At 45.7% G+C, this 17892-nt stretch overlaps 1 protein-coding gene across 1 annotated transcript in view; it reads left to right on the plus strand.

Annotated features, from left to right (window-relative positions):
- The first annotated feature begins 9039 nt into the window (after positions 1 to 9039).
- The window catches only part of SYN2 (synapsin II), a 147508-nt gene continuing 138655 nt past the window's right edge, over positions 9040 to 17892 (plus strand). The window contains exon 1 of the mRNA XM_029243913.1: positions 9040 to 9561. Within this exon, the coding sequence (XP_029099746.1) occupies positions 9188 to 9561 (374 nt within the window). The 5' untranslated portion in view covers positions 9040 to 9187. The remainder of the gene's footprint in view (positions 9562 to 17892) is intronic.

Raw genomic sequence — 17892 nt, forward strand, 5'->3', positions numbered from 1 at the left:
CAGCACACTCCACTCTCGCCAGCCAACACCGGCGAGCCTCCAGCCTTCCGGCTGAGACGGTAGATGGCTCCCCCGCCCGCCGGGCTGAGCGGCCGCCAGGGCTGCAGGTGCCGGGGCCAGAGGTGGGCGGGGCGCGGGGCGCGCCCGCAGCCCGCACGCGCCATTACCGGGCCTGGAATGGCAGTCTGTCCCCAGCGGCGGCACAGACGGAATTTTCCTTTCCGCAGCTGCGCCTTCCCACCGGCTCCACTCTCAATGCGGGGCTCATCCGAGGCCTCCTACTCCGGCGGTCTTTGATATTCTCATCCAGTAGTTGGCTCCTGTCAATGGAGGAATCGGGATGCGTTCTCAGAGGAGGCTGTGGGGGACCAGGTGCCTTTCCTGTCTGCCTGGATACAGAGACGAGGCGTTTTGGGGGAGCAGATTGTCATAAGCAGTCCTGTGCCTTGTTTTCTTTTCCTTCTGTCTTTCCTTTTATTCTTTCCTTTTTCTTTCTTTTTCCCTTCCTTTCTCCTGCCAGGCCCTGGACTAGGCATTCAGGATTCAGAAATGACTCAGTTGAAATTATTGCCCTCAGAAAGATCCCAGTCTAAAGAGGGAAACAGAGCACGATGACCCAATAATTACAGTATGGTGTGCTGAGCACTATGATTGAGTTATTTATTTATTTCAAATACTTGTTGAATGAAGAAAGAAAGAAAAAATGAATGAATGTTAGGGCATGGAGACAGGAGTTGCAGTCAGGGAGGGCTTCACAGAGATGGTGGTGCCTGAGCTCATTGGGAAGGGCTGGTTATAGTCACTAGCACCATGCTAGGCAGGCCCTTTCTGCGAGAATCCTCGTGACAATACTATGACGGAGACAGCCCTACTTTATGGAGGAAGAAAACCTCAGAGAGATTGGATAAATTGTCTGAGATCATAAAGCTGCAGGTGGTACAGACAGGATTCCAGAAGAGCTCTGTCTATTGCAAGGCCTATGGTTGTTCCACCATGCCCGGCTAGAAGGCGCGGGGAAGGGTATCCCAAGCAGACAGAACAGCTTGAGCAAAGGCTTGGGGGCACACTAGGGATGACACGGGGCTGATTTTCTGGAATCCTCAGCTGCCACGCTCTCTAAACTCTAGCACTTTCCAAAGCACTCACTATGGCTTGTGAGAAAAGCAAGTGGCAAGTGAGTGTTCAACACTTCCTCCTAGAGCTGGAAATTACAGTTTGCATCTCAGCTCTTCTATGACAGGCTGTATGATCTTGCGAAAGTCCCTTCCCCTCTCTGAGCCTCTCTTTCCTCATTTGTTTAAATGAGCATGTGATTCCTACCTTGTAGAGCTGTTATAAGAATTCAAGGCAACGTGTGAAGCGTTGAATTACAATCAATCTGTTCAAGGTGCCTTTAGGACACCCAGGGCTGGCTTTTGTTGGAGGGGTTGGCTGAATCACCAGGCAAAGGGACTTTTAGATAATTGGATGGGGGATGCCTTCCATTTTCCAAGAAATGAGGGTGCTGGCAGACAGCCTACTGCTAGTCTGCTTCAAATGGACCAGAAGATATTTTGGAGATGAGAAAAGACAGTGGCAGTGCAGGGAGAAGATAAAAACCAAGAAATAGTAGTACTGACCCACTCCTGATCAGGAACAGAAGACAGGCAAGCCAGCCAGGTCTCTTCAGCCCTCAAGAGGGCCTCTAGTGCTGGCAGAGTCCTGAAGATGTGCAGAGTGAAGGGGAGGGGTTGGAGAGAGAGTACTGATGGACTTTCAGGCTGAATCACACTCATTAAAACGACAGTCAAGTGTTTGACCTTGGACTATGACTCTATTTTTCTCCAATCCCTGGAGCTGGCTGTTTTCAAGAGAAGAAGAAATGGGGCCATCTGCTCAGAGCTGGCCCTGGCACCGAGGAACCTTTCCCTGGGGGACAGCCACGCAGGAACTCATACAATGTGTTGGAGGTGGGAAATGTTCTTCTCAATGTACGGATATTTATGTTAAGGAGTAATGCCATCAATGCCTCATGCCATTTCACCAAAAGAGAAGATGTCTTTTTCTTTTTAGCCCAAATCCTCAGGTTCTCAGCAGAGATATTATAACCATACCTTCTAAATAAAATCTTCACATAGAGTCTGAGTCTATGAATCTCATCCTGACCTCTTCAGAAAATGGGAGACTCAAAAAAAATTGACTGCAGAATATTACATAGCTCTTGAGCTATTAAGTGGTGAGCCAGGGATTCAAATATTAGTCTGTCTCCAAATCAGAACATAAGTTTCATTACATTTCTTTTTAAAAAATAATTGCTATCATGGATACGCACTTACCATGTGCCAGACACTGTACTGGGCAGTATTTTTACATGATCTCGATATTCTTCAATAACTCTGCAAAGAATGATTAACCCCACTTTACAGATAAATAAACTGAGTCTCACTAAAGAAATTGCCTGAGGCTGCCTTGCTAATAGGTGGCTGAAGCAGAGGATAAACCTGCATGGGTCTGACACTAAAGATCTAATTGATCCACAGTCTGGGAGTGGTCAGCAGGATGGGGAGTCAAGGGCTGCTCACTTTCTGTAAACAGCTAATTTACTGGCATCTTGTAAATATCTCTTCCTACCACCTGGAAGACACCTCCCTGAAGAGGAACTGTACCAGAGGTAGAAGGAAGGGGTTGCCTTCTGCACCGACTTGTACAGAGAGCTCAGCTCCTTCCCTGCAGTGGGATTCAATGCTAAGCGGAAGGGATGCTCTTTTATTTATCCGTGAAGTGGTGTGCAGATGCTGCTAAAAAGCAACCTCTGATGAATCCTCTGAGCTTCCCAGGCAGGGAAACCCACTCTGTGCTGCTCCTGCGTGCATGACAGAAATGTTCCTCTATCACCATGGCAACAGCCAATACACCAGCATCCCACAAGAGGCCAGGGCTGCTCTGCGGGGAGCTGTGGTCCAAGCTTGGTGGGAGTAGGAGTGGGGTGCGTGGGGGAGGGGCGTCTCATCAGCTGGATTCTTCTTGCTTGAGGCTAGCTTGTTGCTGGGGCAGGAATGTTTATACAGGATTCCAAGCCTCCTGTGTCTGAAGGAATCTGGGCAAAGGGAGATGGCAGGAAAGCTGAGGAGGGCCCAGGGGGCATATTACATTTTCCATGGCTTCCCATAAATGTGTTTATTAGGCAAGCTGCTGATGGATGGCACCTTTCTAAGGGGGCTGTCAGTATACCCTAATGCAGAATTTCATGGGCTTTGCAGACAACGAGACCTGACTTCTAGCTCTGTAACTTTTTAGTTCAAAGATCTCATGTTATTTGGTGTACCCTCTCTGAAGTCTAATTGCTTCATTGGTAAAAGGGGGATATTTAACACCTCCCTTGTGGGAGATTAAATGAGATGACACATGGACAGTTTCTGGCATCTGGTCAGCATCTCATCAGTTGTAGTTATTATGATGTCCCCAATACTGTCAGAGAAATGGAGACTTGGCAAGGGGACTGTCTCTGACTCCCTTAAGTCAGGGGTATTGGAATTAGAATTCATGCCACCTGTGTTTCTTCTGGGCGCCCCGGCTTCTCTCTCTTCCTAAAGCCATCTCAGCGTTCAGTGTTTGCCCCTGTGTTCCTTGGCTCAGCCTGGTGACATCAGTTTCTTATTTCTCCCGGCGGGGCCCCACCCAGAGAATCCCACAACACCAGACCTTGAGGATCGCCCAGCTTAGCTCCCTCTCCCTCATCTTCCAGGCCAGGAAATGGAAGCCTGGAGACAGAAGTGAAGTGTCTTTTCAAGGTCATCCAGAAAGGTAGAAGCCAGTAGTTGAAGTGGTTGTTGCATTTATTTTGGGCAGGTATGACTAAGCCTGGGAGTAGCGGCAGAGGTCGACCTCGTGCCCTCTATGAATTCTCTTGGGTGTGTAACGTGGGGGTACACATGTATGAGGAGAGTCCTTTTTTTATTTAGTTGTGCTACTGGCAAGTTCTGTGATTCCCCTGGCATCAGAAATATTAATAGCTAACATTTGCACAGTGCTTTATGGCTGATAAAATACACTCATATACTTGATCTTATTTGGCCCTTGAAATAGTCCTTCCAGGTCGTTAATGATAATTATCGCCATTCTTTTACAGGTCAGGAAACTGAGGCTGAACGTGACGTGTTCAGAGTGACACAGTTACCACTAGGCAGATTTAGGAGTTGAACTTACATTTGTGTGATTCGTAAGTATAGCAAAGTGGCCCAGCTGATGTGCCACATTCGGAGAATTCAGAGTTCGGGACATAGTCGTCTTCTGTGCAGAGTGGAGGAGGAGGGCATCCCCAGGGCTGACGGTCACCAAGGCCCACCTGAATAGAGATGGCAAACCCTCAATTCAACCGGGTTCTCCAAACGGCAGGTAACAAGATAGTACGGGAGCAATAATGATGCCTCTTCCAGGAAAGCTTTGTCGCCTTCAAAGTGTTCTCATATTATCTCATGAGAGGCCCGAGGAAGACCTAATACCCCCGGTTTACATAAGAGGCCCAGGGAGCCGAGCAACTTGTTGAAAATCTGCAAAGCCAATGAGTGATGGAGCCAGGACAAGAACCCACAGTTCCTCAATCCCAAACTCTTTCTACTTCTTTTTAGGGCAGCTGGGTCTGAAGGGGGTCCCTGATCCTGAGGCATGAGCAAGGGCCAAGGGTGGCATGTTCCAGCAAACTTCCTTGTTTGGGAGGAACCAAGACAGTGTGCCGAGGTTTCCCTTTAAGCTCTGTGTTTGAGCTCTGCCTGCAGAAGGCACTTCAATTGTTCCTCCAACCTGTACCCAGCCTGGCTCCCTGTGAGCCTTCTCTGCTGCACTGTTGCTCAAGGGGAATAGAGAAATCAGAGGGGCGTGGTAAAGCATTTAAATTGGTTCGTGAGTTTAGCAGGATTCTTTCATCTGCAGTCGCCAGGTGTTTACTTGTGTTTACAATTCAGTGGGAAGATAAAGATTACACAAGGAAGGACCTCAAAGAGTCCCAGGCTTCCAGAACTGGAAGAGACTTCCGAGATTCTGATAGTCAGAATCAGAATAGTCCGTCAGGGCTTAGTCAGTCACTGAATGATTAGCACAGGGAGATCTGCTCAGCGCTTTGTGACCATCTAGACAGGGGGGATAGGGAGGGTGGGAGGGAGATGTGAGAGGGAGGGGATATGGGGAGATATATATATATATATATATATATATATATATATATATGTACAGCTGATTCATTTTGTTATACAGCAGAAACTAAGACACAATTGTAAAGCAATTATACTCCAATAAAGATGTTAAAAAAAAAAAGAAAGAAAGATGGGAGAGATCCCCCGTCCCCACTTCTTCACTGATTGTTCTGGGAGAAATGCCTTCTACCTGGAGATGGGGAATGGCTGGTTGGTCTCAGAGGGAGATAGGTAGAAAAGGCCCTAACTGCACCAGAATTTTATATTTTATAGCATTTCCCAATCCTGCTCCCTCTTCAATTCCAGAGAAAAGGCAGGATATAAGATAGATGAAGAGGGCTATATTCTCCCTGCATCTGGAACCTAGATCCACAGGTAAGGATACGGGAAAGATTTTCATTACAGCTCATTGAAAACCCAAGCCCATTTATAATACAGTGTCTTTGCACGCTAAAGACACTTCCTGGCAAGGACTCAGTGGAACACGGAGGATATTGTTTTAATCGGCTGTGATTTACATTTGTGCCAACTAACGAAAATCTTCTGAGTATATTGAGCTGATTGATAACCACCCATGCCCAATCATAAGAAAATATTCTGTTCTTCCATAAGAGTAATATTCTTATTAAAACCTACCAGAAAATACTTATAAATTAGTGGAATATTTGATAAATATTTTTAATGGTCTTGTGGGCCTCCATTGTATCAGTGAAGAAATCTATAGGTAAGCAGTTCTCTGGGAACGTTCTGATCTACCACCCAAGACTGGGATACTTCCTGTGTGTTGAATGTTACATCAGGCTTTGCAGATCATTGTGAGAGAAGCAGCAGACAGAATTCCTCACTGTGAGGTGCTTGCCATCTAAAACTATAGCTGGACAGCCACCAACAAAATAAACACACAGACAAGTACAGCCTCTCGGAACCCCTCTTACAAATATTTGAGTGCATTCTACATGCCAGGTGCTATTCTAAGGCTTAAGGAGTATAGTGATAATACAGGGAGGGTCTTTGCCTTCAAGGAATAGATCTATACATTCTTATGACTTCACCAATTCAACTTCCCTGACTTTGCTCTTGCCATCTCCTCCGTCTTGACTGTCTCCTCTATGCTGTCCTGGTTTTCTGAATTCCACCCATTTTACATGGCCTGGGCTCTACCGCTCCTGTGAACTCTCCTCCTACCCCAGAGACCTCTTCTTCCTCTGCCTCCTTTAATCCTCACTGCCTACTCCACTTTCTGGTCACACACAGACGCTCTGCTATTGCTAATTATGTGTTCACGTGTTTCTGAGTTGTCTTCTTATGGGCAGAACTTGGATTTTCTTCATCTTGAATCTCCTTTACCCTCCAGTGCCTAGCATGATGCCTCGTGTGTATTAGGTACTCAAAACATGTTTGTTAATTGGTTGGTTTTTAAATATTATACGTGCACTACAAGCTTAATGGTTAGGGGTGAATTAGTGAAATATATATCAAAAAAGACAACCCACTCATTTAAAAAACTTAAAGTGATACAGTGTCTGAAATCCCATCAGTAGAGATTCATGCCTTTGGAAAAGATTCCTCTCATTTTCTAAAAAATACTCAGTTTAATACATTAAACTGAGTTTATTTACTTAACTTATTAGTGACATCAGTTTTATTCTCCAATAAACGCAAGAACTGAGTTGGGTAAGAGTAGAGCTGGATTCTTAAACAGCAGAGTCCTTGCTATGTATCAGGCACTGTGCTTGGTGTTGGGGTCCAAAGATGACTGAGACACAATCCCATCATTGAAAAGCTTATATTCTAGTCACCAGAATATTTTATTATCATTTCTTCAGGGGCTATGACGAAACCAAGCACAGGCATTGAAACAGCCCACCCTGGAGGATTGAGGGGAGGCTTCCTGGAAGAGTCATCAGGGAACATTCCTGCAGGCCTTCTCTGTCTGACTGCTTTCCCTCTTCTCTGATTATAAACCGTTTCAGATGCCTCAAGACCCATCTCAAATATCACATCTTCTGAGAAGGTATCCCTAAGCCTCACAGGCAGAATGAATCCCTCGCTCTCTGGTGCTCCTAAAACACCTCGCCCATCTTATTGTGGTGATTGTTTCTTTGTCTGTCCTCCCTACTCTCCCCCTCTAGCCCACATAGACGGTGAACTAGCAAACAGGGGACACTTTCCATTCATGTCAGTCTATCCAGCTCTAACCCAGCCTGGCACATGGGAGATGGGAGGACCACTGTATAACTATAGTTGACCGAAGACCTCTTGGACATCACTGGGTCTCTGGCTCAGGGCTGGATTGTGCATCTCCAGCTCCCAAGCTGAGTGCCAGCTGGGATGTAGGAAGCAAGAACTGCCTGCCAACATTAGTGACAAGCTGCTCAGTGATTCCATTCAGCCCAATAAATACTTACTGAGAACTAGTTCCAATAAGAATAAGAATCTTGGGCTTCCCTGGTGGCGCAGTGGTTGAGAGTCCGCCTGCCGATGCAGGGGACATGGGTTCGTGCCCCGGTCCGGGAAGATCCCACATGCCGCGGAGTGGCTGGGCCATGGCCGCTGGGCCTGCGCGTCTGGAGCCTGTGCTCCACAACGGGAGAGGCCGCAACAGCGAGAGGCCCGTGTACCGCAAAAAAAAAAAAAAAAAAGTATAAGAATCTTGCCACCACTACTAGAATGCCTACTGTTTGCCAGGTGCTTTACATACATGCTCTCACTTACTCTGTGTAACAACTTTGAAAAGTGTTATCTCCTTTTACTAGCTCAGGAAAAGAGGCTCAGAGGGCTGATTTGCCCAAGGTCACGTATCACGCAGAGTGGTCTGAATGTAAAGTATATCTGCTGAGTCCTGCTCCAATTCAACATAGGGATTAGAAGTATATCTCCTGAGAGGTGAAAACAAAGGTTCAGGGGGCATACAAGATTCAGGGAGTGCCCATGAGAAGGTGGTAATCAGAAAGCCTTCATGGAGGTCGAGTCAGATCTGGCCAATGAATGAACTGGAAAAAACAAACAGAAAGATCTTGAAGAGGTGACCTTCTTGATACTACATAGGATGCACCAATGCCTGTAAGCAAGGACGCAGAAGGGGTGGCGGAGCCTTAGATATCCCACTCAGGGGTCCTGCATGGGGGGATCTCCAGACTTACACATGTTTCCTCTCTCTTGTGCAAGAGATGGGGGAGAGGAGTAGGTGCTCTGAGGTGAGCCATCCCTAAGGTTCAGGTGCTGAAAGCGCATCCCACACATCCTTCCAAGACAGGTGGAGAGGGTCTGTGTCCCACCCCCTTTCTCCCCAAAGTAGAGGAGATGACCCTTCGCTTCCCCACTAGGTCTTGTCTTGTCACCTTAGGGTAGGGGGCGATGTCTTTCTCTCCCAGCATTGAGGAAGGGATAGTTCTTTTTCATCTCACCATAGGGTGCGTGTGTGTGTGTGTGTGTGTGTGTGTGTGTGCGCGCGCGCGCGCATGTCCGCGCGCGCGAGGGGAATGGCTTCGTTCACACCTCAGGGTGGGGAGGTTGACACCTTTCTTTCCTTCAAAGGGAGTGGGGACAGTTTCCCGGACACGGTTCTTTTCTCCCCCAGTCAAAAAGGTGGTAGGGGCTCTGGGCTCTCTTGTCCCTATTCTTGGGGAGCAGGACTAGCTTCCACGCCCTCCCCAGAGAGCCACGCTCAGGTCGCAGGAGGCCTGGTCCTCCCCAGACCGCGTGTCCCCAGCCCCCGAAGGCCCGCTGCTCACAGCCGGCTGCACAGGCTGCGAGTCTGGGGCGGCGCCGGCTCTGCGGCGCGGGGCGGGGCAACCTGTGCCCCCGCCCCCGGCTCCGCCCTTTCCCTGGCGCTGAGCCTCGCACCTCCCCGCCCGCCCGGCCCAGTTGGCCGCGGCTGTGTGCTTGGCTTGCGCGCCGCGGACCTAGCCTCTGCCGCCACAGCCGCCTCAGCCGCCTCAGCCCCCGCCGCCGCTTCCGTCTGGCCCTCCGCGCCTCCCGGCTCCGCCGCCCCGCGCGCCCTCAGCCCTTCAAGCCAGATGATGAACTTCCTGCGGCGCCGGCTGTCCGACAGCAGCTTCATCGCCAACCTGCCCAATGGCTACATGACTGACCTGCAGCGGCCGGAGCCCCAGCAGCCGCCGCCGCCGCCGCCGCCCCCCGGCCCGGGCGCGGCCTCGGCCTCGTCTGCGCCCCTGGTCGCCTCCCCGGGCCCCGAGCGGAGGCCGGCGCCCGCGCCGCAGCCCGCGCCGCAGCCGGCCCCGGCGCCGTCGGTGGGCAGCAGCTTCTTCAGCTCGCTCTCCCAGGCGGTGAAGCAAACGGCAGCCTCGGCCGGGCTGGTGGACGCGCCCGCGCCCGCCGCCGCCAGGAAGGCCAAGGTGCTGCTGGTCGTCGACGAGCCGCACACCGACTGGTAGGTGCCCGGCCGGCGCCGCCCGGGGCTCGGGGCCGCTCCGAGGATGCTCCGGCTCCCAGGGAGGTGTCAGAGCGACGAAAAGGAGGGTCTGGGGTCCCGCCGCGAGGAGAGGGGGTCCAGCGAGCGTGTGTGTGTCGAGGGCGGGGGGAGGCACTGGTCAGCCTGGAAAGGTGAAGCCTGCGGTGAAATAGTCCCTCAGTTGGCTCAAATCCCCCCAACACATAAATGCTGGAGCTACTTTATCCAACAGGGAAGAGTCTTAAGAAATAGTCTTTTTTTTTTTTCCTGAGGGAGGGGTGGAGGGAACAGACTTTTCTGCCTCGATACATCAAAGCTGACGTGAAAAGGGTCCCACATCCCCCGAGGGACATTAAGGCCAACAAGAAAGGTTCTGCTTTATGGGCCCCGGGGCGAATCAGGAATGGAAATGGGTATTCGGGGGCTGGGAAGCGAGAGGGAGAGGGGGTATTTTTTCACCTGGTCCGAGTAAGGCTGGTGGGAGCCAGGTGTACATGGACTTGTTCCCGTGCAGCATGGTGAACTCGTTTAAGAATAATACAATTCTTGTATTTTCTGCAGCCCCAAATATTCTTGTATTTTCCCAAATCTCCAATTTGTGGATTAAAAAAATTTTTTGGGGGGTGGGTATGTGTTTTGGGGTGGAAGTGATGGTGCTTTTTCCAGCTGGAAGGATGATGACCGAGGTATTCTGGATCATTAAATATTCTGGATCATTAAAGGGACACAAATAAAAAGAGATGTGCCTTAATGCAGAAGATGGGAAACTTAAAAAATTCTTTTTTTTTTTTTAAGGGTTATTCCAACTTGGAAGGCTGAGGGAACATGAATGAGGTCTATTTAAGACAAATTAGTTAAAAGAGGCTGTGTTTTATGGAGGAGGTAGTTGACCCAGGGGATGGTTAGGGTGGGAGGTGATAGTGGAATTGACTGGTGAAGGGCTTGAAGAGGTGAAGAGGTGAGGAAAAGGGGTTGCTTTTTCTTCTGGAACATGGCAAGGGTTTTTTTGTTTTTTTGTTTTTTTTCTCCTTTCCTCACAAGAGTTGGGGTTGGAGACTAGACCTAAGTCTTTCCTCCCAAGAGGGAGGCACAGAGGGACCACAGAGGGACCACAGAGCTTTTTATCTCCATTTCCTCTTCTGGCTGCTTCCCTGGTTTTCTCTATCATTTTCTCACTGGGAGACCCGGACGGAGAGAGTGCTGGCATGGCTGTGATAAAAGTGAAATGTAGATGTGGAGATGCCCTCCTGCTGACTTGTGTAGTTGGCTTTTTCTTAGGACAGCAGAGTAGAAAACCTGAAGGGACCTTTGTAAGGAAATGACACAGGCACACGCAAGAGTGTAATGGGGAAGGTAAGAGAGTATATGATGGTGCCATTGGCAGTCCCCTAGGAGAATTACTCTAACTCAGTTCAAATCAACAAGTGCTTATTAAGTGGGAAGGGAAGGTAGCTAAGCTTTATTGAGCATCTGTTATATGCCGAACCCTGTACTAGGTGCACTAATATATATCTTATTAAATTTTCACCACCAAACTGAGGCTTAGAGAAAGTAAGTAATGTGTTCACAGTCAAATGGTAGAACCAGAATTTGAACTTAGGCCTACTTGACTCCACTTTTGCCACTCCATTATGTTATATTGCCTCATTATTATTATTATATTATTAGCAATATTACTAATTGGCCCCCTCTAGGGGCTAGGCAGTGTATGGGCCTTACAGAGAACTCACTCAAATTTGGGAGACAAAATGAAAACATGAAACAGTTAACAAAAAGGAATCTAGAATAATAAGTTGAGACTGGTGTTTCAGGCTTTCAATAAATGGAGTGATTAGAGTTATTGAGAGTAAGGGTCAGAGTTATTGGAGAAAGCTTCACAAAGGATGAGTCTTGAAGAAAGACCGGGAAAAGGAGGGGAGAAATGAGAATGAAATTGGTGCTTCATTTTTTTATGCAAGAATCTTGACCCTCCTATACCTGGTCCTGATCTCCTTTCCTGTTGAAGGCATTTGTTTTGGGTGTAATTACTAGTTAGGTACCCGCAGGTAGGAAGACACTCATTTGTATGGGTATGCGTTTATAACTGCGTCTGTGGCTTGGGATTTGAAACTCTCCTTGGATAGTATTATTCTCTAGGAAGACTGCCTGCCTGGCACGAACCACAGAACTTGCCTTGCCCAGGAGACTAGACTTCGGATCGAAGAAATAGAAGCCACTTTACTGTAGGCTGACTCCCAACTGTTTTCTGATTTTCTCTAAAGTAATAACATTGATTTATTAAAACTCATAAACCCAGTTTGAGTCTAGTGCTTGACAGCAGTTCTGTGCTTCTGTGTTTCTGTGCTTAATGGCAGTTCTCAGAATTTTGCAGTCTGTCTTCTTTTAAGGTGTCTGTATTTGTTAAAAACATTGCAGTTAAGTATTGGTGAGTGGCTTTATTGAAAGGTCTCTATGAGTTAAGGCGCAGATGCCTGTTTATGACAAGCTCAGTGACTTAAAAAGGTGCTTTTTGCTCTAAAGACTGATTTTAATAAATTTGTCTCACAGTTTTAGCTACCTAGATAGTATTCTGTGAGCAGGTGTCATACATGCCTGATATTATTTTCCTGGTGCTTGCATAGGAAGTCAGAGTATAGCCTCTGAGTAAAATTTAAGAATATTGGTCCCATTTGAATTATGGAATGCTAAAATACGGAGGGTTTAACAAGTATTTAAATGATTGGAGATTTAAAGGAGGGCTTAAAATAGGCAGCGTCTTAGAGCAGCCTTGATACACAGCAGATTGTTTTGAATTTCTGTAGTGTAATTGTGGGCAATGGAATCTGGGGATCTTATCACTGACCAGGTTGATGGGAAAATCGGAGGGTGTTTCTCTCTTTCTTTTGCTTGAAATGTGTTTTCATTGGTTGCCTGAGATCTTTAGGTTAATTGCACATTAACGGATCACTGAAAAATATTTCTGTTCCACTAAAACGTGATATCAAGCTCATTATATACCTTTTTAGTTAATTATTACTAGTGTATATATATATATATATATATATATATATGCCTGAAAATGCATGTCTTCTTTCAAGGTTCCTACCTAAATTAGAAGTGCAGTTAATATTGCATTTTAATGATGTTTGTGCTTAAACAAGGAACAAGCGTCCATTTGTATATGTTGTTTTTTCTGTTTTACCTTCTCACTGGTTATGAGGTAAGTTTTCTCTCAGATTCTCCCCTGCCTCTGTTGCAGTGATTCCAATTCCAGTGACCAAGTGAGCTTTTTCAACCTCGAATGTCTCAATGTTTGAATTTGAAAATCAGTATTACAGGCATTCTAGAGATTATCTAGAGTATCTAGAGATTGCAGATTTGACAAGTCCACAGATGTTTATTGCACACCTCTGTATAGAGTATATATGCTAAGAAAAATGAGACATAGTATCTCTCTTCTAAGATCTTTCCATCTGGCTGGATAGACAAGATAAATACATTTAAAAAAAAAGTTTACTAAAAACTTCCTCTTGTATTTGAACTATGGTCCTTGGATCAGCAGAATAGGCATCAACCGGGAGCTTTTTGAACTGCAGATTATCTGGTCCCACCTGACGCCTACTGAGTCACACTTTGCATTTGAATAAGATCTCCAGGTGATTCACATGCACATTAAATTTAAGACGCACTGAACTAAAGGGTATGTGATTAGTGCTAAAGATGTGGCAACAACACCAAGTACTATCACTTTTTGAGCAACTGCTATATGTCACATGTGATACCGAGTTCTTTAGAAATATCATTTAATCCCTACCACAACAATGTATTGTACTGTAGACGTTTAAAAGAGGGAGTGATGGATGTGGGCTAGAATGGGAAGGGAATGCTTCATGGAAATAGTGAGATTTGAACTGAGCCTTGAAGAATTTAAATCAAAAGAGATAGGTTGGCTCAGTCCAGACAGTGGATGGTATAAGGAAAGTGCACTGGTAGAAAAGAGGGAGACAACCAAGAGACTCGATTGTTGCATTATCTGGGAAGCGCCGGTTCCCATTCTTTTCTGGTCAGTCTTTGGGCATTTCATTAAGAATAGGGGAAGCGCAGAAGTCTGGACCAGTGCTTGTGTGTAGTTCTAGAAAAATATTTGAATTGAAACTTGGGGGGAAAGCTCCAGTGGTTTGAGGCTTCTCTCTGCCAAATATTTTATCTACATGTCCTGTTTCTAACACAGACATACTGATTACATTGAATTTCATTGTTCATAGCAACATTAGCTTATAGCTTAGAATTCTAGGTTATTAGAGCTGGAAGATAATCCGGGTTACTTTATAAATGGGGGAAATTTTAAAAATAAATTTATTTATTTTTTTGGCTGCGTTGGGTGTTCGTTGCTTCGCGTGGGCTTTCTCTAGTTGCGGTGAGCAGGGGCTACTCTTCGTTTTGGTGCACGGACTTCTCATTGCGGTGGCTTCTCATGTTGTGGAGCACAGGCTGTAGGTGTGCGGGCTTCAGTAGTTGTGGCACACAGGCTCAGTAGTTGTGGTGCAGGGGCTTAGTTGCTCCGTGGCATGTGGGATCTTCCAGGACCAGGGCTCGAACCCATGTCCCCTACATTGGCAGGTGGATTCTTAACGACTGTGCCAGCAGGGAAGTCCCATAAATGGGGGAAATCTTTTTCTGAAGAAGCAAAGTGGCTTCTTCAAATTTACTCAGAACTAGGATCTAGAACTTCAGTCTTTCTTCTAAGCCCAGAGAAATGGAACAATTTGCCCAAGGTCAAGTAAGAAGTTAGTGAGAGAATGGAAACCAGAATTCGCATCTTCTGACTCTTAAGTTACTCTATGAGTAGATTCTTTAAATTTAACCTTTTTTCTCCTTGAAAATTCTGTTTTTGTCTGCTGCTTTTTTTTTTTTTCTTTTTTTGCTGTACGCGGGCCTCCCACTGTTGTGGCCTCTCCCCTTGCGGAGCACAGGCTCTGGACGCACAGGTTCAGCGGCCATGGCTCACGGGCCCAGCCGCTCCGCGGCATGTGGGATCTTCCCGGACCGGGGCACGAACCCGTGTCCCCTGTATCGGCAGGCGGACTCTCAACCACTGTGCCACCAGGGAAGCCCGTGTCTGCTGCTTTTAAAGAGTCACTGTGGAGTTGTAAGTGCTTAAAAAAGAACCACATGAGCATATTGCACTATATCTCCACTAGCAGTTTCACTGTCTTATTTGTGTTATTGTTGTTTCAGCAAAGGTCATTGTAAAATGGTTGAAGGAGGCTCTTAATTAGAGACCTAGTCATCAAACTCCAACAATATAATAAAGTTAGTAGGACTGCGCTACTATGATGACCTTGCTTTCAGGGACCCATTTTTACCTTAGTATCCTTGTCTGCCTAAGATTGTTTACTGTCTTTCTCTACCCAAGTTGAGGTCTATGGTAACATTAGCCTTTTCAATATCTTGCTAAGCAAAATGTAATGGAGGCCTAATTAGCAAGTTTTCCAGAATTGCCTACTTTCCCTCAAATTTACAAAACAGTTTTAACTGGGATATGTTCAGTGCAGTGGAGCATCTAAACACAAGCCAGGTGCTGGGGATATAAGGTTAAGTTGGGCATAGGCCTTGTCCCCTGGGATCTTCCAGTCGAGTAGGGGAAACGACAGACGTTTAAATAGGATTTTAGTACACTATGGTAATTAGTATGCATAGGATGCTGTGGGAGCAGAGAGGAATGAAGATGTTGTGGTTAGAAATGTTTGTACCATTAAAAATGTGCCACTGTGTATTCTTTGATAAACCATTTTGCCTCTTTGGAGTTTGATTTTCTAAACTCTGTCAAATGAGAGGATTGAAACATTCTCTCAGATCCTTTACAGCACCACATTATTTCCATGTTACAGTTTTTGTGCCATTTTCTTTCAAAAGCTTTAGCTCTATGATTTATTCTACGTGGTAATGCTTGTAAGTCTTTGGAAGGGGAGGCATAGGTCAGTACATGGCTAAACATGTCCTTGGATGAAAAGCTCATCTTCGAGTACTCTCCATTCAGTACCCCTTTCTTACAGCGTTGCTACCATGTGGTATCCTGAAAAAAAGGGCCTAATCCTGTAATGCCCACTGTGTATGTTTCCTACTCAGTAATGGGAATTGTGGACTTGTGGTTGAATTCCTGTCTCCCTGATAGCTCTAAGAACTTTTGTATACATATGTTGAAGTGTTGGCTAACAGCATTTATTTCCTGATCCCTGCCGTGTGCACTGTGTTGTACAGTTTGCACAACATATTCATACCCAATGTCTCATTTTATCTTCATAATGATGAACAGACTCATAAAAGTAGTCGCTTTCCAAATATTAAATAGCTATTAAGCTCTCCAGCTTGCGCTTTTCTGATGTGCATGAACACCCCATGCTTGCTCTTCCTTCCTTTCTGGAGAACAGCTATTGTGCTCTCTGCTTCTTCCCCTTTCTCAGCCTCGGCGCTAAGATGTCTTTGTTTACTGGAGCCTTTCTCAGATTTTAGAGTCTGTTCTTTCTTTTTTCTTTCTGTCTAGGACCATTCTTCCATTCCATTCCTCCCAAGCACAGCTTTAAATCCCTTTCCAGGATATATACCTCTCATCTATTTCTCCGCTCAAGGGGTCTAACAACTTTATGCGGTTATCTTTAGCCCGATTTAATCCTACAAAAAGAGGCTTGGGCTTTGTGGGGGGGGGGGGATTGAAATCCCCTTTCTCTATTGTGGACTTGAATCCTTAGAGGGCCCTAATATTAAAATAGCACAGCTGAAGTCTGTTTTCTTTTACACTTCCAGGTTTCAGTGATATAGAATGAGTTTTTTATTGTTCTTGTTGGACCCTGTGATGTGACTCAGGGACACATATGGATATAATTCCCTCTGCAGTCCCTGTCACCCCCTGAGGAATAGCCGATGATGAGAATTTAACTTCTAGAGAGTCCTATGTTTACTAACATTTTAACTGTGGGACAAAAGGGTAGCAGTGAAAGATTGATCTGCTCATCAGTTAGCAAAGAGCTAATAACTCCAGTGTGTTAGTTTCCATGAAGGCTACAAAGTAAGTGAAATACTTGGAATCAGACAATTATATAATACATGCTTTCACTTTTGAGAACTTGTAGGGAATCTCAAGGAAGACAAAATTAGCATTATCTAGTGGAAAGAGCATCGCAGACATTTAAAATATCTGGGTCAAGCCTCTACTCTGCCGTGTAACTTTGTGTCACCATAGGCAGTTTAACACTTTAAGCCTCTTTTTCTCTTTCAAAAATTAGGGATTTGAGCTAAATCATTTATCTTCAGAGTCCTTTAGAAACCACTTTAGAAGTCAAGTGATTTCTAAAGGTTAGATCATTTGACGGTATAAAGACTTGTTCAGAGAAGGAAGAAATCACTGTGGGCTGGTGAAGTCAGAAAATATTTGACAGAAGGGGCTAGGTCTGAGCTAGGCTTTCAAGGCTGAGTGAGATTTAGATTGGTGAGGAAGGAGAGAGGCATTTCAGTTAAAAGGAAGAGAAAGAGCAAAATCATAAACAACAGTGAGTAAAATGTGTGCAAGGGAGCTTTAGGCTAGTTAGCACACAGGTTTCAGGGCAGGGAAAAGAGGGAGAGAGGTTTGGATAAGTGGGGTGGGAGAAATGATGGCAATAATATCTAATGTGTCGAGTATACAATGTGCTAGGTAGGTGTTCTAAGTAGATGTATTAACTGATTTACTAAGTTATGAAATAGATTACTGTTATTAACCACATTTTGCAAATGAAGAAACGCATAGCGAATTCAGGATTTGAATCCAGGTAGTGCAGCTCTGAGACCACGCTTTTATCCACTATGCTCTGTAATCACTAGGTAACAGTGTTCCAAATTTCTCCTTGCCACTTAACACCTTGGTGTTTCTTTTCCTCAGTGACACGGACACCTGTTTTACCTCGAGGAGTTTCTTGTTTTTTGTGAACTTGTTTCTTCCTCTATAAAGAGGAGTTAAAGTATTTCTCATTCTTATGAGAATCAATTGACATAAACTCTCAAAATGCCTAATGTGACTGGGACCTGGGAAATGTTCAATAAAAGTTCCACCATGACAAGCAGATTTTCATAGCAACTTTGAGGCAACAGCTTACCATATGAGTCTTTATAGGAGCCTTCAAGTCAAGTAAAGTCATTTGTAGACAGGTTTCTGTGACACTAAAAGTAATTATGAAAAATAGGGCAAGCCTAAATGAATATTCCTTCATTTTGGTTTTGGAGTAGTTTGTTGCACATAGTTTAGAAAACAATGATTACTAATGTTTTGAAACAGTCTTGGGGGAAGATGTTTTTGAG

Source organism: Monodon monoceros, unplaced genomic scaffold (assembly GCF_005190385.1).
Source record: "Monodon monoceros isolate NGI ecotype Baffin Bay Population unplaced genomic scaffold, NGI_Narwhal_1 Super_Scaffold_3, whole genome shotgun sequence".
In the NCBI taxonomy this organism is placed as follows: domain Eukaryota; kingdom Metazoa; phylum Chordata; class Mammalia; order Artiodactyla; family Monodontidae; genus Monodon; species Monodon monoceros.